Raw genomic sequence first — 25,671 nt, forward strand, 5'->3', positions numbered from 1 at the left:
GGGTAGAACAAGAAGCAATGGGTGGAAACTAATCAAGGAGAAACGCAACTTAGAACTGAGGAGAAATTTCATGACAGTTAGAACAATTAATCAGTGGAACAGCTTGCCTCCAGAAGTTATGAATGCCCCAATACTGGAAGTCTTTAACAAGATATTGGGTAGCCATTTATCTGAAATGATATAGGGTTTCCTGCCTAGGCAGGGGGTTGGACTGGAAGACCTCCAAGGTCCCTTCCAATTCTGCAAATGTATTGTAAGAGCTAATTAAATTGTAGAAATACTGGATCATATCTCCCTCTATTGTATTCCTGCACTTGGTGTGAACTCATTTCAAGAATAGCAGGATACAGATTTAAAAAAAATATAGAAAGTACTATGGGAGGTAGTTTATTTAGGATAACCCTAAATGGGAACGGATAGGTTGGTCAACAAAAATTATGTGTTTTTATTTAAAGGTCAAGAAGCAATAATGGAAAGGTAAGGAACCACATTTATAGCACCACTTCAGAAGAGAGGTTTCAAAAAAGTGAGATTTAGAAGACCACAAAAATGCAGTTCTGCAAAAATGCATCAAGCCTCCAGAATAAGAATGCGTTCAGAATGTTGGGAGTATCACCATTATTTCACAGGTCATTGGAAATGGCACCTGAAATCCAGAGTTCCCTCTCCAGCTGTTTTAACAAGAGTTCATTCTTTTACTGAGAAGACCCCCAGGAACACAGATAGTTTTGTTTGTAAATATTGCAGAGCCTGGTGGTCTGTCACAAAAAAAGACAGGACAAAATCCTCTCAGGGTGGATTTGGAGGGTGGATTTGGAGAGGGAAACCCTCCCACCACCAAAATGTAAGCTATATCTACTTTACAGGAACAAAGGGTCTCAAACTACAAACAGATTAATGGTTAGAAGTTAAGCCCCAAGCAACTGCATACTGGTATACAGTACATCCATGGTATGGTAGGCATGCAAATTAGAAAAACCTACACTAGGCAATTTCTTATTCCTACTCTGCTTTGGGCTACCCCGTACCACGTGTACAAACTTCTCTGTTTTCCTACAAGCTTCAATGAAAGAAAAGGAGCAAAAGTGCTTTTGAAGTTGGAATTTTTAAAAAATGTTCTAAAAGCCTTGGCAGGGCTGGGGGGTTGGCATAGGAAGGCAGCAGTTTTACACTTACAAAGCATGGTCTCTTTATTTATGTATGTTTGTAGATCAAGCTACTAGAGAAATTGGCTGGCTCAGGGATGGTGGTGATTTTTCAACCCATCGGGAATTGCGGGCACCAGTCCTGGGAAACTCTTCCATTGGCAGGGATCAGCCTTCCCCCAAAGGAAACAACACTATTATTTATTGTAAAGCGACATTAACAGAACTTGCAAGTCTGAAAGTACAAACTTTCCGCCGCCACTTTTAACCGTCTGAACAATTTAGGGCGAATCCTAACACCTTTACATTACTGGGAGCTGATGGACCTCTTGTCTGTTCCCGACGCTGCATGTCTTCGCTTCCTTCCCCAAAGTCACCCACACAGCTGGGCACCCCGTGCCCCTCCCCCCTCATTGATTTTCTAATTAACATCTGAGTGCCGGGACGGCGACAGTCTGTGTGCGGGGAAACTCAAGATGACGTCCCCTCCAGCTTCGCCGTCCACTTTCCCTTTCCCTTTCCGCGCTGGGCGGGCAGAAGCAGCGGCGCCTGAGTGGCGATTTCCTTCCGGGGTCCCGCTTGCTTCTGTTGCTCCAAATTCTCCAGCACGGCGGCAGGCGGAGGACAGTGGTAAGCGAGGGAATGGGCGCAGAGTCGAGAAAGGTGCCTTCCTCTCCCTTCCTGGACCGGCGCCGGTTTCCCCGGCCCCCAAGGTAGCTTGACTGCAAGCAAACCCATTGGGCAGGAATTAGCCTCCAACTCCGACGCCTTGCCTTCTAAGAAAGCGCTGCCCGCTTATTCACTGGATGGCAAGAGACAGTGCCTACCTGCCCACCCACCCCCACCCCGCCGCCTTCTATCCTGAGCAGCACGAAAATCACAAGCGGTCCGTGGGGAAAGGAAAGCGATAGTCTCCCCAGCTTCCAAAGATAGTTCTCGGGGATCCCATCTCGGTTATAGTTAAGGTAGCATGCAGGAGGCCAGAAACGGAGAGAGTCGAGGAGAAATGGGTGAGAGCCCCCCCTCCCCCGTTTGTGCTTTTTCCACTTTTTTTGGTACCCTATTTGAAAGGAGTTAGAGACGGGTGGAACTATATTTAACTTGCTTTCCTCTCCATAGACCTACCTAAACTTTGGCCACACTAGGTTTCATCCCTTTAATCTGGTTTCAATTGAAGTTTTTACACCTTTTTCCCTCCCAGGTACATTTGACTGAGGGGCACAATGTCACACACTCCCCGCTGCAAACTAGTTGACTATTTGGAAGAGCTGAATGAAGAGGAATTTGAGAAATTTAAGATGCACCTGGAGGACTACCCAGTAGAGAAGGGCTACAAGCCTATTTGCCGCTCCAAGACTGAGAAAGCTTCCCACATTGAAATAGCCCGATACATGATTGAGGCATTTGATGATACCAAGGCCGTGAAGATGACCGTCAGCATTCTAGACAGAATAAATAAAAAGGATCTGGCAGCAAGAATCCGAAAGGAGATGCCTGAATGTATGTAGGAAAAGCCCAACTGGCTACTCTTAAGCTTAATTCCTTTGTTGGTTCCTATTCCTCTTTCCCATTGGCTTTCTAATAATATTTCTCTCCAAATCAATGTGAGAACAGTCTTTACATGTTGTCACTTTGGAGTGTAAAGCAAGCATGTCAGACAGGTAGAGGAAAAGGGAAGTAAATGTGAAGTAGTGAATGTAGTATTTAGTAGTAGTATTGTGATATTCGTCTTGTTTTTTGCAGCTCAAATCCCACCTCTTGTTTTGGCTGAGTTGCTAATCTTGCAAACAAAAACAACTACAGGGTGTTCTTTGATTTAATAGTCATCCCCTTTGTTTTAGCTGAGACATCTGCTTCCTCAGAAATCCTTTTACATTTTTATTTTTTATTTTTTTTATTAAAAAATTTTAATTTTTAATTTAAAACAAATACAACATCCTTCTTTACATGCTATAGAAAGTGTATCAGTTGGTTACAAATAGACTTTTGTGCATCTCTTCCACAGTCAACAAACATAATTCATGTTAACTCGAGCATTTTAACTCAAATATTCATACATGTCACCATCATCGTATATCCATTTTCATTTGACTATAATTGTTATTATTAATAATAATAATAATTTTTGTTACTCAAACAACACATGCCCACACCAGTGGGAAAAGGAAAAAAAACCAAAGAAGACAAAAGGAACAAAAAACAAGGCAGGAAAAAAAAAAGAAAAACAAAAGAGAAAACAAAAACACAGGAATATATTATAAAAAAAGTATATCAGCTGGTTACAACATGTTTTGGTGCATCTCTTCCATTAATTCATATTAATTCAAATATCTTAACTCAAATGTTTACCATATTGACATCATTATACCTCCACTTTTAATTGATTACAGTTATTTAAACATCCTTCATCCTTAACTATTCCAAAGATTTAATCCATAACCACATGCTGACATTTCATTTACTTGTTTGTAATATCCTCTATTAACATCAAATCCTCATATCCTGTTTTAGCTGAACATCCATAATATTTAATACCAAAAATTCCATCTTCCATGCAGTATAGTTTATTATCATTCTCCCTTCTTTATGTAATTATATCGTATATCGTAACTATATATATTTTATTTTATTTTTTAATAGTGATAATTATTGTGATTAATAACCTTCGTATATGGTCCAAAAATATTCCCACCTCTTCTTTTGGCTGAGTTGCTAATCTTGCAAACAAAAATTACTACAGGGTGTTCTTTGATTTAATAGTTATCCCCTTTGTTTTAGCTGAGACATCTGCAGAAATCCTTTTACATTTTTATTTTTGAACTTGGTATTTTGATGAAAAATTCTATTGGCCAGTTTTTCTCAATGCGTGATACTCAGGCACTCTATGGATTATTCAAACATAGGCACATGTGATCATAGAAAACAAACTGAACATACTAAAAATAACATTAAGTGTTTTTATTTTTAAAACACTACATTATAATTACTTTAGTCTGTTTGCTTACTGGAAAACTGATGGCAAAAGAAGAGCTGGAATTCATTTCTTCTTTTTTGGACCCCACAGTTGCAGGAGATTCTACTAACTCTCTGCCCTTCCAGATGTGTTGTCCAAAACGATGGGAGTGGGAGACGTCTGGTTGGCAGGTGGGGGGATTGTTCTAGCGAATATTGCTTGTTGCTCATTTTATCAGTTGATGCTCATTGCATTAATTCTGTGCTAATGCATTTATTTCTTTAGCCCAGTGGTAGTCAACCTGGTCCCTACCGCCCACTAGTGGGCATTCCAGCTTTCCTGGTGAGCGGTAGGGGTTTTGTCCGATACTGAAGGACTTTTCTTTTTTTTAATTTAATTGACTTTTTAAAAAAGTTTCATAGCATTATTTAAAAACATTTTCATTAGGTTTTCATAAAATTACCATTACTGTTCAATCGGTGGGCGGTTAGAACATTTTACTACTAACAGAGATACAAAAGTGGGTGGTAGGTATAAAAAGGTTGACTACCCCTGGTTTAGCCTATCAGATGGTTACAGAAGGAACAAAGGAAACCAAGTAGATTCATTTTCTTCATTTATTTTTAAATATAAGGACAACCATTTATTTCTGACAGATTTCCTTCCAAAACCATCCACCATGACTAAGAAAGAAAAAAAGGAACGAGAAAAGACAATACTGTCGAATCTACATGACAAATTTTTTGGGATCCCAAAGAAAGGTTAGTTGCTGCTGAATGTATTAATGTGTTCCTAAATAAAAGTTTTGGGGCTGCTGCAGCAAGAAGGGCAAAGAATATTGATCTGAACGCTTGCCCCAGTTTGAATTGCTGTGCATCTAGTTGCCCCTGCGTTAACGCTTCCACTACCTGAGGCACCTCCCACTCCATTTAACAAATGCATTGGGGAGGGGAGGGGTAGGTGTTATTAGGCAAGGCAGTCATGTCAGTGCCTCACTTACTGGCCATCACAATCTGAGACTATAATGGACAAGCTCCATTATGGTCATAAGTCAAGGATTATCTCTATAGAAAATCAAATCAAGTTAAATTTCTTGCTAGTAAGTTCTTTCTTTCTGGGATTTAATTCAGGTTTTTTTTTCTAAATGCCACATTTTTACTCCAAACTTAGCTCTCTGTTTCTCTAGAAATGTAAATGCTTATAGTATCTTACTGCCTTTTGTCTGAGGGCTCACACTTATATCCCCCTTACAAGTGCCATTTGAGAAAGAGACATTTTCCTACAAAGAGGCCACGTGTAGGAAAGTGGATGCCATTTTGAAAGCCGCCACCATATTGTGTGTAAGCAAATAAAGAACAGAACTTTGGTTGAATTGTTCTATATTGTTTTTAACCTTACCCTTACAGAAAATACCATTCTAATCTCTTTATCTACAACTTTAGTTGAAGTGATCTTGGATCCCAAGACAGCTTATCCCGCCCTCATCCTTTCAGAAGATCGGAAAAGAGTACATATGGGGGAGCAAACCCAGATCCTTGTTGACAACCCTGAGCGTTTCTGTTTTTTACCAGGTGTTTTGGGAGCAGAAGGCATTGAGTCTGGGACTCTAGAATGGGTGGTGGAAGTGGGCAAGGCCAAAGAGTGGGCTATTGGGTTTGCCCGGGAATCAGTGGAAAGAAAAAATTCAGAAGATATCACCATTACTCAAGGATTCTGGGTACTGCAGCTAGCACAAGGAGAATACCAAGCATCTACAAGCCCTCCAATCAAACTTACACTTTGGAAATCACCACAAAGTGTCTTGATTATCCTGGAGCATGATTTTGATAGGCTCATCTTTTATAATGCTGACTCAATGGAACATATCTTTACTTTTAATTATCCATTTTCTGAGAAACTGTTCCCTTTTCTCCTAGTGAGGGACAAAGAGATTCCCTTGAAAATTTCTCCAAGAACTTCAGTGTGACAAGACATGGAGAAAAAAAAAAGGAAAATGAGTTTTTGAATCATTTGTTTATTTGCTCTGGAGGAGTTTCTTTTTGGATAAGTTAGTTTAATGTTTTATTAATCTTTGATTCATTTCTCCTTGTCTGAAATGTTTTTGAACCTTCAATCTATATCTTAATAAAGAATATGTAGATAGATAGTAAAGAGATAGAGATTGGTTTTTTGTTTAAATGCATATATACTTTAACTTTCTATTGCTGTTTGGCCACTTAATGAAAAGAATGGACTCTCTGGAGAGGAGACTAATGCTGGGAAAGATTGAGGATAAAAGAAGAAGGAGACAATAAAGAATGAGGTGGCTGACTGGAGTCATCGAAGCAATAGGCGTGAGCTTAAATGGACTACAATGGTAGAGGACAGGAAGCCCTGGAGGAACATTGTCCATGGGGTCGCAATGGGTTGGACGTGACTTCACAATTAACAACAACAAAATAGCTGTTTTCTCATTATTGTGTTCTGCGTATTTTATATAATGTTTAATGTTTATTGTACTAACTGATGATTTTGTTTTAAGCGTCTTTCTGATTTTAAAATATAAAACAAAAATATATGCAGTTCAGGATTTAATATTTTAGTTGCTTAGTTTAATTTAGTTGATGGTTGTTTAGCCAGAATGGGCTAATCATGTTTTGAGGGTAAAAACAGACACACACCTTTACTGACAAAAAGAAAAAGATTTTTTTCTTTTCAAAATTAAGCTTTATGACAGGACACAGGTTTGCCTCCAAAATGATGATAAATATGATGATGCCTTTAAAAAAATATAATACATATTGACAATGATGATGTATATAACGATGTCTTTTAAAATTATAATACAGATTGACATTTTGTTAAACTTGAAAAACTTTAGCAACCTTTGTTTTATAAAGTAACTACAGTTTTATCCACCAGAATTTTAGCCGGTCTTATATTAACTTCCAAAAATAGCAGTGGTTCTAGAATCTGGAAATCAGGCACATGTACGATTGGCTCTCCCCGCTTTGCTTTTTTCTGGCCATTTAGACAAGAATTGTTAACAAATTATTTTTCTGAAATTTTTATAAGGTTTATTTCTATAATGTTAATCACATTTGTGGTGATGCAAAACAGAATCTTACATTCAGATTTCAGTCAGATATAATATTCTTTCTGGGATGTCTCACAGTGAATGGCACAGGCGATGATTAGAAAAACAAGAAAAATAAGGCCAAATAGAGATATCTGGGGCTATTTGTTGTTGTTTTTTAAATCAGTCATTACATTCTTGGAAGCAGGTGTTTACAATCAACTCCAATATACCCTACATATTTGTATATAAACCTACTTGCACATTTTTAACCAAAATACTATGAAAAAATGTATCACTTGCAAATAAGTCAACCTTATATTTCATGATATTTTGGTTAGTTTACTTTATTGATTAGCCCATGGCCCATATCAAAGTGCAAAGTTCCAAACATAAATTATTATTAAAGTCTAATAAGAACAGTTTAAAATGGAATTGAAATAAAATACAATTACAATGAGATTGGAATAAAATACAATAATTTGATAGATTAACTGTAAGGCATGCCTCCTTCAGTAACCAAGAAGAAAACTTCCAATTCCATTGTTTGTGGAATTCAAAGGTATTTTTACTGATTATGAAAAGATAGCAGTGAAAGTAAAGCAAGATCTGAGTCACAAAGGCGCAAACACATACATATCAAACAATTACCTAACTCCCTCCTTAAACGACCCCCACTCCAGTGTTCAATCTTCAACTTCTTAAGGTGTCATGTGGGTTGCATCTCCAGACAGCATCGTCACATTGGTATGCAGGACAGTTATCCTTGACCAGTTCCAAACACCGACCATCAGCATGCACAGAAGATGGTGAGAAGAAAACTCCCTTTGCCATATCACCTCCAGTACCATTTATTCCCATCCCAAATATCATGCCCCCACCCTCCCTATTTCTATTGCAGCCAAAAGCAACTAAGCAAAGCAGAGGCTGGTATTCGGCCCTCCTTCAGAAAAGGATTTCATCCCAAGAGAAAGAGAAAACAACACAAAAGACCAATAACCAGCTTTAGCATCTGCATGAAATTCAAGGCTTATCAGGATATTTGGTGTATAATTTCTGTAAAAGTTTGAGAGCCCTGACATGGGATTTGTCCACCCATTCATCTTGGGAAAGGGGAAAATGTCCCCAGGACACAAAATATTAAAAGTGTCCTCTCTGCTTTCTGGAATCTAAGATTTCTTTAATCTCAAAATGTTGTTCTTCAAAAAGAAGAGGAAACAGGGTTGAGGGTTGGGATGGATGAAAGGAAGAAGTGTGCTCTGGTTTTAGCAGGTTCACATGAAATATTGGATAAATCCTCCTAAGGGTCTTTGGTAATTCCAATTTTACTGATACAAGATTTATGATTTTCACAATGGGAAACGGACCCAGGTATTTCAGTCCCAGCTTCTTTGATTTCTGGAAGAAGTCTGCAGAAACTTGGTGAACAAAAACACCCTATCCCCAATTTGGTACTCTTTCAGCTGGGCCCTTTTTTATCCACCTGGTTTTTTTTGTTGTTTTTTTTTTGAGCTTGGTGATCTGCATCTAGAGCTCTGGGGGTCATGGGCCAAAACTGCCGAAGTTGATCACTCCACTTGGATAAGGATAAAATTTACGGTTTTTCATGAGGCAATTCAGGAATCGGCACAAAGTCCTGACCAAACACAACTTTAAAAGGGATCATTCTGATACTGCTGTGCACTGAATTATTGTACTCCATCTCTATATGTGGTAAAAGTTCAGCCCAATTATCCTGTTGATAGTGGATAAAACATCATAGGTACTGCTCAAGAACCGAGTTAGCCTGTTTACAAGCCCCATTAGTCTGAGGATGATAGGCGGAGCTTAGTCCCTGGGCAGAGCCAATCAATTTCAGGAACTCTTTCCAAAATGGGGAGGTCAATTGGATCCCCTGTCTGAAATAATGTGTTCAGGCACTCCATGCAACCTATATGCATGTAAAATAAACAATTTAGCCAATGACTTTGCTGATGGGATAGCAATAGCAATAGCAATAGCAGTAGACTTATATACCGCTTCATAGGCCTTTCAGGCCTCTCTAAGCGGTTTACAGAGAGTCAGCATATTGCCCCCAACAATCTGGGTCCTCATTTTACCCACCTCGGAAGGATGGAAGGCTGAGTCAACCCTGAGCCGGTGAGATTTGAACCGCTGAACTGCTGATCTTAGCAGTAGCCTGCAGTGCTGCATTTAACCACTGCGCCACCTCGGCTCTTGGAGCAAGGCACAAAATGGACCTGCTTGGAGACCAAATCAGTGGTTACCCAAATAATGGTATTTCCAAGACTTTCTGGTAACTCGACAATAAAATCCATCAATATCTCCTTCCATCAGCCATAAAGTTATTCCCTCCTGGGATGCATTTGAGTGTAAAGTTGAAATGGTTGAAATGCTGTGCCCAGCATACTTGTTTAGGCAATAACTTAACATGGGGTCTTCAATGCTTCCAAGTTTTTATGATCAGTCCATACTTCAAAAGGGTGTTTTGCTCCTTCTAGGAAATATTGCCAGGTCATCAAGGCCCATCTGACAGCAAAAGCTTCCTTCTCCCATATGGCCCATCTCCTTTCAGTTTCTGTAAGTTTACATGAGGTGTAAGCGCAAGGTTGTAATTTCCCCTCTGAGTTTGTTTGGAGAAATACTGCCCCCACTGCCACATCACTGGCCTCCACTTGAATCACAAATGGTGCATCCATGTCTAGGTGTTTCAAAACAGGCTCAGTTGTGAAAAGTCGCTTTAATTTCTTGAAAGCTGCTTTTCACTCCATAGTCAAGTTCAGAGGCTTACCGGCTTAGGTTTAGCCTCTCTCTTTGATTTTAGGAGATTTGTAATTGGTAATGCGATGCTAGTGAACGAGGGGGAAAATTGGCAACAAAAATTTCCAAATCCCAAAAAAGGTTGTAGTTGCTTGCGAGTGCAAGGAGCTGCCCGCACAGTGATGGCCTGGATTTTTGCCGGTTCCATTTCGATACCCTTGTAGGAGATACGGTATCCTAAATAATCAATCTCCTGGTGAAATTCACATTTAGACAATTTGGCATAAAGTTCAGTGGCCCGGAGTTGTTTGGGGACTGAGCGCACCAAAGTCACGTGTTCCTCACATGTTTCCGTGTAGATAAGAACGTCATCAAGGTAAACTAACACACCCTTGTAGAGGTCCTCATGCAAAACTTCATTTATTAATTGCATGAAAACTGCTGGCGCCCCCTCCAGTCCAAACGGGAGTACTCTAAACTGGAAACATCTCAAAGAGCAGTTGAAACAGTTTTCCACTCATCTCCGTCTTTCATTCTGATCCTGAAGTAGGCTTCCCTTAGGTCCAACTTTGTGAAAAATTTCCCTTTGCCCAACTGGGCTAACATGTCCTTCATGAGTGGCAAAGGGTAGACGTTTTTTCACGCAAATGGCATTAAGATTTTTATAATTAACTCATAAATGAAAAGCGCCATCTTCCTTTTCTCTGAACAATACAGGTGCAGCCACCCGTGGTCTAGCTGGTTGTGTGAACCCCCCTTTTAAATTTTTGTCAATGAATTTCTGTAATTCCTCCATTTCACCTGGGGTCATTGAGTAAATTTGAGGCTTAGGGAACTTTTCCCCCACAAGAATCTCAATGCTGCAGTTCATGGTCCGGTGGGGGGGGGGGTAGTTTATCAGAAGCCCTTTCACTGAAAACCTCACTGAGGTCCCAATATTCTTTGTGGATTTTTTCTTCCCTCTCAATTTGTTCTTGCACAGCTGCAGCTAGGTTTGATTTGGCCTTGGCTATGTGGGAGATCCTCCCCTTCCCCTCTGGGGGTTTAGCGGAATGGATGTGTAACCACCCTTTCCTCCAGTTCATGTATGGTTCTGGACTGGATTATTGTAACGCGCTCTACATGGGGCTGCCCTTGAAAAGTGTTCGAAGACTTCAGTTAGTCCAGAACACAGCCGCGCGAGTGATTGTGGGTGCAACCAGGTACACCCACGTCACACCTATCCTCCGCGAGCTGCACTGGCTACCCATTAGTCTCCGGATCCGCTTCAAGGTGCTGGTCACTACCTATAAAGCCCTACATGGCAACGGACCTGGGTACCTGAGAGACCGCCTCCTGCCGATAACCTCCCATAGACCGATTAGATCTCACAGGTTAGGTCTCCTCCGGATTCCATCCGCCAGCCAATGTCGGCTGGCGACTCCCTGGGAGAGAGCCTTCTCTGTTGCATCTCCAGCCCTCTGGAATGAAGTCCTGGCTGCTCCAGCAGGCCGGGGGGCTTGTGAAACATCCAGCCCCATGGAAACTGTGAATGTTGCAGGTTTTTTTAAAGTGTTGTCTTTGTCTAGTTATTTCTCCTTCCCTTGTCTATTGTGAGCCACCCAGAGTCCTTCGGGAGTGGGCGGCATACAAGACAAATAAATACAAATACAAATTTCCATAGCAAGGGTAATCCCAGTATGAGGAGCCCATCCATCCCAGATGTAACAATTAAACTCAATATTTCTTGGTGATCCCCCATCCACATTTCTATTGTTTCCATTACAAAATGAGCAGGGGCTCCTCCAGCCACCGACTTGTCCAATTGGCAAAAGGCAATGGGTACTTTCAAAATCCTCAGTCTTAACCCCATTTTCTCCACCACTTCTGGGCTAAGTACACATCAGGTCCATCCAGAATCTAAGAGGGCCAGCATTTTCCCTTTGGCTCCAGGGCACTTTAAGTTCTACTAGAATGGTCATGGGGTCCAATCAGGGGTTTACCAAGTGGTCATCATCGGAATCAATTTCACTTTCTCCTGAAGGAAAGGAGGTTTCTTCCTCTTGGCTGGGAGGGAAATCCTCAACAGCTTCCATCCCTTTCAAGGCAGTTTCTTTTCATTTCTCTGTCTGGCTGTCTGGTTTCTTCTCTCCAGCAGCAATGGGTTTTGGGCCAATTTTTGAGTAGCAGCTTGCTGCTCGGGGCCCCTCCTTCCTGCATTGGAAACAAGCAGTAGATCAGGGCTTGCTTATAAACCATCCTTTTTCTCACCTCGGAGCTCCTTTGCGGAGGTGAGTGGGAGATTTTTGCCTTTATCACTGCCTCCCCTGTATTTTGACATCTGCTGCCATCTCATACAAGTGTTGCAGATTGGGTGAGGCCCATCTATTCACACAGCTCTGATATATATCTTTGTTCAGACCATCCATAAAATTGTCCATTAAAGCCTCCTCGAATCAACCCTGCAGACAACTCACGAAATTCTTGGATGTACTCAGCCACTGGACTTCTTCCCTGAGTCAGAGATTTCATCCTAGTTCTTGCCTTACTCTAGGCTATTCAATCATCAAAGTGCTTCCTTAGGGCAGCCATGAACACAGTTCCTCAGCAGGAAGGAGTTATCATTATGCAAAGCGACCATCTAGGCTGACGCTTTGTTCTCCAATGCCATGGTAACAGCTCTCACCTTGGCTTCCTCATTAGGGAAATCCTCCTTATACTGTTGCATGTAATTCCAAACTGGGACCAGGAAAAATCCTAGCTCTTTGGGGTCTCCTCTGAATTTCACATAAAGGGGAGGAACTTTTGGCATTCAGCATCTGCGGGGGACCCCTCCCCACTGGAGGGACTCAGACAGCTGCTGCAGCTGGGGCTCTCCCATCCTGATCAGCTCTTCTGTCTTTCCCCAGAGTCCTCCAAGGGTTAGGCAGGTCCTCCACATGTTCCTCTTCTTGATCAGCAAAATCAGCTTCCCTCTCAGCACGGCTCTCATGGAAATGGTGTTTCTCCCATGGCTCTTGAAAAAGTTTCTTAGCATGGGACATCATGAGGTTCTCTTGTTCAGCTTCCTGCCAGGCAGTCTCAGGTCGCCAGCGTTGGCTGGTGGAAACTCCAGCCAGCATCTTCTCAGGATCACTCCTCTGCCCCACTCCCAATGACCACTGGGGACAAGGGGATCTTTCTTCCAAGTTCAGTTCAGCCATCTGTTCCATTCCCAAGGGGCATGAGGATCCGACAGCCCCCATGTAGTCCTCCTGGTCACTGCCTGGATTGGACATTTCTTAGGTGGGTTTTTGTTTTAAGTGCACTCCCCACAGAAGGTGTTAGCTTTGGAATGAGCACGAAGTGAGATCTTGCTTAATGTCAGGCGTGTCTCCTTCAGTAATCAAGAAAGAAAACTCCCAATTCCATTGTTTGTGGAATTAAAATTTTTACTGGTTATGAAAAGATAGCAGCGAAAGTAAAGGAAGATCTGAGTCAGAAAGGTGTGAACACATACATATCAAACAATTACCCAACCCCCACCCTACAATGACCCCCACCCCAGTGTCCAATCTTCAACTTCCTAAGGTGTCATGTGGGTTGCATCTCCAGACAGCATCATCACATTGGTATGCAGGACAGTTGGCCTTGACCAGTTCCAAACACTGACCATCAGCATGCGCAGAAGATGGTGAGAAGAAAACTCCCTTTGCCATATCACCTCCAGTACCATTTATTCCCACCCCAAATTTCATTCCCACACCCTCCCCATTGCTATGGCAGCCGATAGCAAGTAAGCGAAGCAAAGGCTGACATTAACAGAGTTGGATGTTGTAGGTCATCTAGTCCAACCTCCCCCACAGCAAGAGACCCTATATCATTTCAGACAAATGACAGTCCAATCTCTTCCTGAAAGCCTCCAGTGATGAAGCTTCCACAACTTCTGAAGGCTGCTGTTCTATTGGTTGATTGATTTCATTGTCAGAAAATTTCTCTTTATTTCTAGATTGAATAATTTCTTGGTCAGTTTTCTTGTCTGGCTTTCAGGTGCCTTGGAAAATAATGTGACCCATTCATCTCTGTGACAGCCTCTCAAATATTGGAACACTGCTATCATGTCTCCCTTGGTCCTTCTCTTCACTAAACTAGCCATGCCCAGTTACTGTAACCGTTCTTCATATGCTTTAGTCAGAGTTGGTATTCAGCCGCTTCTGACTGGTTCTGGTGAAGCCATAGCAGAAATTTTGAATATTTTGAGCTCCGGCAAATACTACCTCTTACTGGCCTCACCCCTGATCTATTTGCTGTCTCCCAGCCTCTTAGGTCCCAGCTGATTGTCAGTGTATTGTTGCCTCCCAGCTGATCACTAGGTCTTCTTTTGTTGCCCTGCTCATCAGAATGGAGCTAGAAAGCAGGTTAGTGGGGTTGGGAGGGAATGGGGAATTTGCAGTAACCTTCCCAAGGAGTGGGGAAGGAATGGGGATTTTGCAGTATCCTTCCCCTTGAGTGGGGGTGGGAATAGGCATTTTACAGTATCCTATCCCCACAAGTGGGGTGGAGGTGAGGATTTTGGAGTATCCTTCCCAGGAGTGGAGTGGGAATGGGGATCTTGCAGTATCCTTCCATGTTTACCAAGCCACACCAAGCAATGTTCACCAAGCCACACTCACAGATTCGGTAGTAAAAAAAAAATTGAATTCCACTATTGGTTTCAGTCCCCAGTCCCTTAATCATATTGGTTGTACTTCTCTGCACTTTTTCTAGAGGCTCAACATCTTTTTTATAGTGTGGTGACCAAAACTGGATGCAGTATTCTAGGTTGGTCTTACTAAGGCTTTATAGAGTGGTATTAGCAGAGAAGGAGCCAATGTCACGACGATATGGTTGTGCAGTTTCAATGCTCTGAGACCACAGCCAACACTTTTGCCACTGGGTGGTCTAAATGGACCTAAACCATTCCGAAAAGACAGTGAACAGGAAGAATACATCTTGCTGATCTGGGGGATACTGCAAAATCCCTGAAAAAAGTAAGAGAAGTTCTTCAAGCCAGCAACAAAAAATCCAGCCAATGCTGACAAAGTCAGGGTGGCTCCAAAATGAAAGGATACGGAAAGAGAAATTGTTTCCAGCTGGTGAGGAATTTTTATTGTTTTAAAAAAGAGACTGCCTATAAAAACTCAAAAATCAATTTAAATTTAAGAATAGAAGAATCAAGTGGTGGAATTAAATTTGGAATGGTTTTGGACAGTGGTTATCTTACTTTTTAAATGTTATTTTCACTGATCGAATCTATGCAAACCTTTTGAAACAGATGGATTAAGTTTTCTTCTTCTACCTTCCCCTTGAGACTCGCTGTAATTTACCATACAAAGTAGATCAAGAAGATGATTAGAGGATTGGTACAAAAAATGGCAGAAGATATGAAATTGTTTTGTTATTGGAAAGATACAGGTTGATAGAAGAAACATAACATAAAACTAGTTAAACTTAGTGAAAATAATGATAACAGATGTAGTTAAATAAATAATTGATAATGATAATAATGTATACAACACTACAATGTGTAGTGTTGTGACAAGTAATAATTGAATATGAATATTGAATGGTACCCATGAAAGGAAGATTAGAAATCCTTTTGGATTATATACAAAGATTAATAAAAAAAGAACTAAGTTAGATAGAGTTAAGTTTTGATTATTAGGGCGAAAATGTTATGAAGCAGGATATAGTTAAATAAAGGAGGGATAATGATGATAACCTATATATGTGTATGCGTACAATATAAAGAAACTGGATGAAAATTGCAAACAGTGATTTGGAAAGGAGGATTAGAAAAGTTTGTCATTAAATATTATGGATGTTTAGCTAGAATAAGACATAAGGATTCAGTGTTATTGGAGGATTTCAGAAATATTAAATGAAATACCAGTATGTGGTTATGTAGTAAATCTTGGTATATTTTATGATGAAGGATGTTTAAACAATTATAGTCAAATAAAAATGAAGGTATAAGGGTAACATATATAAATATCTGAGTTAAAATACTTGAGCTAATATGAATTATGCTTGATGACTGTGGAAGAGATGCACGAAAGCCTTTTGTAACCAACTGATACACTTTCTACAATATGTTGTGTTTGTTTTGAAAATAAAAAATAAAATTAGCACTTCACTTGATCTTGATTGTATCCCTCTGTTAATGCAGCTCAGGGTTGCATTGGCTTTTTTGGCTCCCGCTGAACGCTGCTGGCTCATAGTTAGCTGGTTTTCCACTAAGACTCCAAGATCCCTCTCACATTTATTGTGATTAAGCCTGGTTTCACCTAATTTATATCTGTACTTTTGGGTTTTCTTGCCTAAGTATAAGATTTTACACTTCTCTATATTGAATTTCATTTTGTTAGATAGGACCCAATGTTCAAATCTGTCAAGATCCCTCTGGATCTTGAGTGTAGCTCTTAGAGCAGTGATGGCTAAGCTTTTTTGGCTCCCATTCCAAAATGCAGGGGGAACACAAGGGTATGGTATGCTGGTGTGCCACACACAAAATGCTATGCATGTGACCTGTCCCCATGCACACACATGCATGTGTGACAAGCACACACACACACACACACACACACTTTTGGCATTGTTTTTTTTTGCTTTCCCCAGACTCCTGAGGCTTTCTAAGAGCTTGGGGAGAGTGAAAACAGTGTCCCCCAGCCCCCCGCAGATACCTCCTAGAGGCTTCAGGAGCTTCTGGAGGAACAAAATGGACGTATAGGAAACCTAGAAGTTCAGTTATTGTGACTTCTGGTTTGTCCGTAAGGCCGCTTTTCAACCTCAAGAGTCTTCAGGGCTTCCAGGGAGAGACTTTGCTGTCGGCAGCAGCTTAATTGAGCTGCTCCCAGATTTCTGGTTCGTTATCTACTTAAACATCCCGTAGATATCTCATATCTTCAGGCAAGAAGGTTGTAGAGAGCGGCACAGCTGGTAAGAGCTTTCTTTGAAGTTTGCAGCTTTTTTTTTTTTTTTGCTGTGAACAGAGGGAAGAGATAACCGAGGCTGAGTCATATCTCCGGCCGGAAATCTCTGCTGTCTTCACAGCACAAGACAAAGAAACCCCCCCCTTAGGACAATTTTTGAAACTACTTTATTTGAAATTATTAACACAAGCAGAGCCCGTATCTGAGAACTTTATTTGTTTTTTCTAGGAAATATCCTAGCTTCAGTGTTATAAAGCTACAGAGTTTCTTTTGTGTATTTGTTTCCAAGATGGCGATTTTCCAGCTTTCGCATTTGCAATAATGCTATATCTCTAATTCCTTGGCAGCCTCTCACGAACTAATTAGCTCCACTTGACTCTTTCTTATCAAAGTTTTCAAAGACTCTTTGTTGAGAACTTTATTTGCTTTTCCTACCAAAATACTAGCTTCAACGTTATAAAAAATTCCTTTGTGTAATTGCTTCTAAGATGGCGATCTTATAGCTTCCGCATTTGTATATCTCTAACTTCCTGGCACAGAATCAAAGGAATAACCTCTAACAAATTAATTAGCTCCACTCCCTTGAAGATTTCCTCTTATCAATCTCTAAAAGTTTTCAAAGACTCTTTTGCTAATATAGAGACATTCCAAACAGAGGTTTTTGGGTTTTTTTTCTTTGCTGAACTGTTTTGACGTAATGCTAATCCTTTGAAACCTACTGTAAACTTTGCAAAAAGGGAGGAATTTCTCTTTTTTTCTTGTAAGCTGCACAGCAGGCTAGAAAAATTTGATTAAGTGCTTAAAGCAAAACATAATGGCATCAAAACCAAATCCTGCGAAATTACCTCCGAGAGCTATGTCCCCCATACCTGGCACAAAGTTGCAGCTTCTGCCCTCTATGCCCCCTAGTGGAGATGTACCAACGAAAGAATTCTTTTTGGAAATGTTTAGAGAATCTAGAGAACAGAATTTAGAAACTTTCAGAGCATTCAGAGATGAAATAAGGAATGAGATAAAAGTCTTATATGACAACTTTGATACTAAGATTACTAAAATGAATGAGGATATGATGGGAATTGTAAATGTACTGACAGAATATGTATCCAGAATGGAAGATAACTTAGAGGTTCTTAATGAAGCTAAAACTAACTTGACATCTAAAACGGAAGTGGTAGAACAAAAAGTTGAAAACGCTGAAAAACAAATTATTATGATACAGTATAAGCAGATGGAGCTTGCATTAAGAGTCAGGGGGCTGCGCAAAGAGAAGCAGGAGAACTTAAAGCAGATGTTTTCAGAGGCTTTTGACTGTCTAGTGGGAAGACCGGGATCCAATTTTGATTGGCAGATTGATAAAATTTATCGTGTTAATTTGTGGGCGGCAAAACAGAAGCAACTCCCCCGAGATGTGGTAATATACTTTGTTACAAGAGAGTTCAGAAACATGATATTACAAGAGTCCTATAATACCAGACTTCAAATTGGCGGACAGGACTTGATTGTCTTGAAGGAAATACCACCTCAAATGCTAAGAGCCAGGAGAGATTATGCTTTTTTGGTGGAAGAGCTCAGAAAGCATCAGATACAGTATAGATGGGATGTCCCATTTGGTATCATAGTTACATTTGATAAGCAAAGATACCATCTCAATTCTGTATGGAAAGCTCGAGATTTCTATCATAAGATTCTGAAGGTGGGACACCCTGAATCATCTGGATATGGAGAAAGACCACGAGAAGGACAAGGCAAACAGCAAACCACACAACTACCAGATAAAATGTACCATCTCCCCCTTCCGGAAGGGCAAGGGGTCAGGGAACAAAGACCCAACTGTGCGACTACTAGACAAAAGGAAAAACAAACCACAACACAACAATCTCAACAATCACCGGCCATCGATCAAGGAGTTACAGCGACAAGCTCAGAAGCCGTGGGAGGAGCCAGACCAAAGGTGAGACAAGCCATGCGGGAGGCTCTAAAAAAGCTTCAGGCAACCAAAAATGACAACTAAGATTTTGACATGGAATGTTAACGGACTGAACTCTCCACAGAAGAGAAAGGAAATATTTCATTATCTCAGACAGTTTAAGAATGATATAATTTGCTTGCAAGAAACTCATATCAAAACAACTGATCAAAAATACTTGTTTAACCCCAAACTTAGTCAACATTTTGTGATCTCTGCCCCTGAAAAGAAAAATGGCATAGTTATATACTTAAGAAAAGACATTAAAGCCGAGCTGATTGAAGCAGATCCCTTTGGAAGATATATTGCACTAGATATAATCTTAGAAGGGAAAAAGACATTACTTTTGGGAATTTATGCTCCTAATCAACAGCAAGATGGATTTTATAGAAATCTTCATGCCAAATTAGTACAGTGGGACTTTAAGTCTTGTATACTATTGGGTGACTGGAATGGCGTCATTGACACTAAAAGAGATAAGAAGACATCTCGCCCGAACACCAAAATCCGAGCTAAGTTACCCAAATCTTTTTTGGATATGATGGACAATTTCGAATTGCGAGATGTTTGGCGTGAAAGGAATGCAGAGGAATATGACTACACCTTTTTTTCTGATAGACATCAATCTCTTTCAAGGATTGATTTCATCCTAATTACTAATGATTTACTTTCTAGGGTGAAGAAGACAAAGATTATGGCAAGGGTTCTTTCGGATCATAACCCAGTTTGGATGGAACTGGGAAGGGTAGTGCAGGCAAGAAGGTCTTGGAGGTTGAATGAAAATTTATTTAGATATGAAAAGTATATTAATGATTGTAAAAAGTTCTTATCTGAATACTTTGTTCTTAACATGAATAAGGGTACATCTATGGAATATGTATGGGATGCAAGCAAAGCGTATATGAGAGGAGTATTGATGAATATAAACAAAATACATAGACACAAACAAGGGCAAAAACAAAAAGAATTGGAAGAGGAAATTAAAGGGAAAGAGTTGGAACTAACATTAAATCCAGGTGATATAAAGGTTAAGGAAGCAATCTCCATATTAAAATCCCAATTCGATATGCTGATTTCTGACCAGGTAGCCACCAGTTTATTATATGCAAAACACAATACTTTCTGCAATGCAAATAAACCAGGCAGGTGGTTGGCTTACCAGATTAGGAAAAAAAGAAAAAATCGAAACGTATCCAAATTGCGTTATAGAGGGAAGGAGGTGTTTCAACAGGAGGAGATTCAAAAGGGATTTCGAGAATTTTATACAGAACTGTACAAGGAGGACAAAATTAGGGGTTTAGACATAGATAAATATTTAGATAAAGAGAAAATCCCCCTAGTTAGAGAAGAATACAGGCAAAAGTTGAACCAACCAATAACCTCTGGGGAAATCCTGCAGGTAATCAAACAACTAAAGTTAGGGAAAGCACCGGGTACAGATGGTTTAACAGCGGTTTATTATAAAAACTTACAGTTAGAAATGGTAGAACCTCTTAGAGAATTATTTAATAAAATTCAATCGGAAGGTAAAGTGCCCCCATCATGGAAGACAGCGTTTATATCGTTGATACCCAAAGAAGATCAAGATACTATCCAGCCAAAAAATTATAGACCTATCTGATTACTTAATGTAGATTATAAAATTTTTACTAAAGTATTAGCAAATAGGTTAATGGTGGTTATTCAACAATTGATACATACCGACCAAACAAGCTTTATACAGGGGAGGCAGATGAAGAGCAATGTTAGATTAATCATTAATGCTTTAGAATACTTGGGAAAGAATAATCAAATCCCTGCCGCACTCATATTTTTGGATGCTGAGAAGGCCTTTGATCGAGTTAATTGGCAATTCCTGTTGAAGATATTGCAAAAAATGCAGATAGGAGATAATTTTTTACAGTCAATTAAAGCAATATACCAACAGCAAACAGCACAAATCATAGTCAATGGAAGTTTAACAGACTCTTTTCAAATTGGAAAAGGTACAAGACAGGGTTGTCCTTTGTCCCCATTATTGTTTATTATAACTTTGGAAGTATTGTTGAATAAAATGCGGGGCTTGGATGGTTTAAAAGGGATCAAAATTAGGCAGCAAGAATACAGAGTCCGCGCTTTTGCGGATGATTTGGTTATAATATTGGAACAACCGCAGGAATCCAGTACGATCTTAATGAATACAATTAATCAATATGGTCAAGTCTCTGGCTTTAAAATAAATTTAGGAAAAACTAAAATATTAGCCATAAATATGGATACTAAACAAAAGGAAGAATTAGGAGCGATGCTAGGATGTGAGGTAGTTAAGAAAGTCAAATACCTTGGAGTTAATATTCTAACTTCAAATGGGAAATTATACAAGCATAATTATGAACCACTTTGGCATAGTATACAGATGGAGATGAAAAGGTGGGAGAAATTGCATCTATCCTTGCTGGGTAGGATAGCGGCAGTAAAAATGAACATCTTACCAAAATTTTTATTTCTTTTTCAAATGTTACCAATACTTAAAAGAGATGCAAACCTTTTAGAATGGCAGAAGGGTATCAACAAATTTGTAGGGGCAGGAAAGAAGCCGAGGGTAAAGATGAAAATAATGCAAGATGTACGTGAAAGAGGAGGATTGAAATTACCCAATTTAAAATTATATTATGATGCAGTGGCATTATCTGCAATCAGTGATTGGACCCATTTAACCAATGATAGAATATTGAATATCGAGGGACATGATTTGGTATATGGTTGGCATGCTTATTTGTTATTCAACAAAAAATTAGATAAGAATTTTAAAAATCATATTTTAAGAAATGCTTTATTGCAGGTCTGGAAAAAATATCAACACAGACTAAACAATAAGCTGCCCATGTGGGCAATTCCTAGACATGCAATTCAAAATATGAATTTAGAACAAAAACACGATAGAACCACTTACAGACAACTTCTCACTTCAGAAGGGGTGTGTGTGTTACAATTAAAATCTTTAGAGACACTTAAAGAGGAGAAGGTAGTTCAGACATGGTTTCAGTATGGCCAATTACAGGCTAGGTGGAAAATAGACCAAAAAACTGGCTTTGAAACAGTTGAGGATAACTTGTTTAAACAAATAAGAGATCAAAGCTTAATGCATATAAAGAGGATATATAATGTATTAATACAGATGGATTCCGAAACGGAACTGATTAAAGACTGTATGATAAAATGGGCACAGAATATTGAGGAACCAATAATGCTGGACACATGGGAAAGAATATGGGTAAGAAATGTGAAATTTACACAAGCACAAAACTTGAGAGAAAATTTTTATAAGATGTTTTATAGATGGCATTTAGATCCCAAAAAGCTCGCTTCTATGTATCCGAATGTACAGCCTAAATGTTGGAGATGTGGTTCCCTTGATGCTACATATTTTCATATATGGTAGACATGTCGAAAAGTTAAGGCATTTTGGATAAAACTGTGGTGGATTATGCAAAATATCTTCAAAAGAAGGATAAAATTCACCCCTCAGTTATTTTTACTAGGTATATGTACTGATTTTACAGCGGTAGAGACTAATTTGGTTCTGTACTTAATAACTGCAGCAAGACTGTTGGTGGCACAATACTGGAAGAAGGAAGACGTACCTACAACTCAAGAATGGACTTTGAAACTTAGCCGAGATGGCAAAAATCTCAGCATATCTTAAAGATCATTCAAACGAGAGATATGAACATGACTGGAAAAAATGGATTGACCATACACAAAGCAAATATGGGACTAAGAAATTCCAGATAGCATATGCTTAAGATTAGTAATAACTTAAACTGTTTAAAGTTTGGGTAACAGTAAGAAGCTGAGTTCAATGCAGAGATCCTTTCGATCCTTTTCTTCTGCTTTGTTTTTAAGATACCTTAGACTGTGTTTGTTAAAAAGCTATACCCTGTACGGGCTCTGGGAAGTTGGGGGGAGGGGAGGGAGGTGGGGTTTTAGGGGGAGGGGGGAAACATAATATGTCTTAGATCTCAAAGCACATGATTGCACTTGTATACTGTGGCTTTTTAATGTTAGTGTAAAAATAGGACAAGCTGAATATATTGATAGACAATAGAAATACACCGAAGGGAGGAGTAGAGTGAAAGAAGAAAGAGGGGTAGCGAGGGTGGGAGAGAGGATTGGAGGTAGGAGGAGAAGGAAGGGAGGGAATGTATTGGGAGAGAGGAGCGATAGAGGGGGAGGGGAAGTAGGTAGTAGAGGGGAATGTTGGAAGGAAGAATGTAAGTTGGAGGGGGTGAAAGAGGGTGTATGGTGGGTCAAGGTGGCATATTGGGTTTGTATTTTGGGGGGTATGGTCTATGAAAGCAAGGGCTGTGTTTATTATTCAATGTTATATGCCCCGGTCATGCACAGTATACATGTGATTGTATGAAATGAAATGGAAATGGAAATAAACGTATTTTGAAGAAGAAAAAACAATAACAATAACAATAACAATAACAATAGCAATAGCAATAGCAATAGCAATAACAATAACAATAGTCTTCAGGAGGCTTCGGGGACCAGTTTTTGCCCTCCGCAAGCTTCAGGGAAGCCTCCTGAAGGCCCTGAAGGCTCCAGAAGGTGAAGAACAGACCTACGAGCAAACTGGAAGTGACTTCCGGTTTTTCTGTAGATCCATTTTCAGCTGTCCAGAGCATTCGGGGAAGCCTTTTGAAGGCCATTGAAGGTTGCAGAGGGCAAAAAATGGACCTACGGGGAACCCAGAAGTTTGAGGTTTGAGGTTTATTTGATTTATATGCCACCCTTCTCCCAAGGACTCAGTGCGGCGTACAACATTAAAAGAAACACATACTGCAAAAGTTAAAAAGAAATTAAAAAGGATATCCCCAAACCCAATTAAAATTAACAATGACACATTTTTTAAAAAAAATAATTCAAATTAAAATTAACAATAATCAATACTTTGATTTGTTTTGTTCAGGCCAAGCTGGCTTGCTGGAAAAGCCAACTTTTTAGGGCGCGTCGGAAGGACTGGAGGTAGGGGATTATACGAACCTCCGGGGGCAGCTCATTCCAGAGGGAAGGCGCTCCCACAGAGAAGGCTCTCCCCTTGGAGGTCACCAGTCGACAGTGTCTGGCTGACGGCACCCTGAGAAGGCCAACTCTGTGGGATCGCACTGGACGATGGGAGGCTACCGGTGGCAGTAAGTGGTCTCGCAGGTACCCTGGGCCTAAGCCATGGAGCACTTTAAATGGCATAATTAGTACCTTGAATCGCACCCGAAAGACAACTGGCAACCAGTGCAGGCCCCTCTAAAAGGGGTGTAACATGGGAGTACCTGGGTGCCCCCATGACAACCCGCGCAGCTGCATTCTGGACCAGTTGAAGCTTCCAGGTGCTCTTCAAGGGCAACCCCATGTAGAGAGTGTTACAGTAGTCCAGGCAAGAAAGGGCGAGGGCATGGGTAATTGTGCACAGAGCAACCCGACCCAGGAAGGGGCGCAACTGACATACCAGGCAAACCTGGTAAAAAGCCCCCCTGATCACGGCCATCAGGTGTTCTTCTAAACTAAGCCGCATATCCAGGAGGACGCCCAGATTGCGGGTCCTCTCTGAGGGGGCTAAAATTTCTCCCCCTATCATCAAAGATGGAACAAGATGCACAAATCGGGATGACAGAAACCACAGCCACTCTGTCTAGGAGGGATTGAGCTTGAGTTCCTCCCCCTCCAGATCCACACAGCCTCCAGGCATCGGGACATCATGTCGAGGGCATTTGTTTGGGTGGTTTGGGGTAGAGATGAAAAGTTGGGTATCATCAGCATATTGATGATACCGTACCCGAAAACCACGGATGACTCACCCAGTGGTTTCATATATATGTTGAACAGGAGGGGTGAGAAGACCAACCCCTGGGGCACCCCACAAGTGACATGCCTCAGGATCGATCCCTGCCCTCCAGTCAACACAAACTGCGACTGATCCGAAAGGTAGGAGGAGAACCACCATAAAACGGTGCCCCCCACTCCCGACCCCTCGAGTCGTCACAGTAGGATACCATGGTCGATGGTATCTAAAGCAGCTGAGAGGTCTAATAGGACCAGGACAGAGGAACAGCCCCTATCCCGGGCCCACCAGAGATCATCGACCAACGCGACCAATGCCATCTCCATGCTGTATCCGGGCCTGAAACCCTACTGAAATGGATCCAGGTAGACAGCTTCATCCAGGGACTGGGGAAGCTGACGTGATTTTCTTCAGTCTGCAGAATCACACGAGATGTTTTCTGAACCTCAAAATAAAGGTTAGTTGTCCACAGATGCGTTAAGTGTTTTCAAATTACAAGACTTGAATCAATAAGAAAAAAAGAATGATGACTAGTCTGCAGGTGACTGGTTGCGGAATCAGATCTCAAGATTTCAAAATGAAAAGCATTTTGTTCCAACTCTTTTCTAAATGACGTGGCTGGGGAGAAAGTGGATACCAGGAGTGGAGTCCCATCAGAAAAAGCTCCAAAAGTTGCCATTGTTTTAGGACATGGACTAGCCTTCTGCATGAATGAAAGTCATAGCTCCCATAATATCCCCCTGAATGATTACCCCCTAGTGCCAAATTAATTCAAAAACCAATAAGTGAAATCTGTCAAGATCCACAAACATCACAACTATTCAGTATTTTTGCATAACATTTCATGAGATTTCCAGTATTTTTATCTTGCTTTAGTTTGGTGAGCACATCACCACCCAATACTATTTCATAGCAGCTTTTTCTTAAAAGGATCCATGGTCAAAAGGATTTGTTTAAAGATTTTGTTTTTCATGCCATTTCTTTGTATCTTTAGGTTCTTGATAATCCTGTCATCTTTCTCCTAAAAAAACCAGGAATC

General features: G+C 40.4%; 1 protein-coding gene and 1 pseudogene across 1 annotated transcript; both read left to right on the plus strand.

Annotated features, from left to right (window-relative positions):
- Positions 1 to 1,704: 1,704 nt before the first annotated feature.
- Positions 1,705 to 7,304, plus strand: LOC148046028 (erythroid membrane-associated protein-like). Its single transcript, XM_087713694.1, has 4 exons — positions 1,705 to 1,775; positions 2,347 to 2,645; positions 4,755 to 4,859; positions 5,541 to 7,304. The coding sequence occupies exons 2-4, from the start codon at positions 2,369 to 2,371 to the stop codon at positions 6,062 to 6,064; spliced, it is 906 nt and encodes a 301-aa protein (XP_087569820.1). The 5' UTR covers positions 1,705 to 1,775; positions 2,347 to 2,368; the 3' UTR covers positions 6,065 to 7,304.
- A 17,760-nt stretch (positions 7,305 to 25,064) lies between these two features.
- The window catches only part of LOC148046029 (E3 ubiquitin-protein ligase TRIM7-like), a 33,108-nt pseudogene continuing 32,501 nt past the window's right edge, over positions 25,065 to 25,671 (plus strand).

Source organism: Thamnophis sirtalis, unplaced genomic scaffold, assembly GCF_051295495.1.
Source record: "Thamnophis sirtalis isolate CommonGarterSnake01/CBP01778 unplaced genomic scaffold, rThaSir2_p1.2 scaffold_4, whole genome shotgun sequence".
Taxonomy (NCBI): domain Eukaryota; kingdom Metazoa; phylum Chordata; class Lepidosauria; order Squamata; family Natricidae; genus Thamnophis; species Thamnophis sirtalis.

Bases quoted from the DNA above. Each gene is read 5' to 3' on its own strand.
- LOC148046028 (XM_087713694.1), top strand. From the start codon at position 2,369: ATGTCACACACTCCCCGCTGCAAACTAGTTGACTATTTGGAAGAGCTG. The intron at 2,646-4,754 runs GTATGTAGGAAA...TATTTCTGACAG, and splicing joins CCGAAAGGAGATGCCTGAAT to ATTTCCTTCCAAAACCATCC. The intron at 4,860-5,540 runs GTTAGTTGCTGC...CTACAACTTTAG, and splicing joins TTTTGGGATCCCAAAGAAAG to TTGAAGTGATCTTGGATCCC.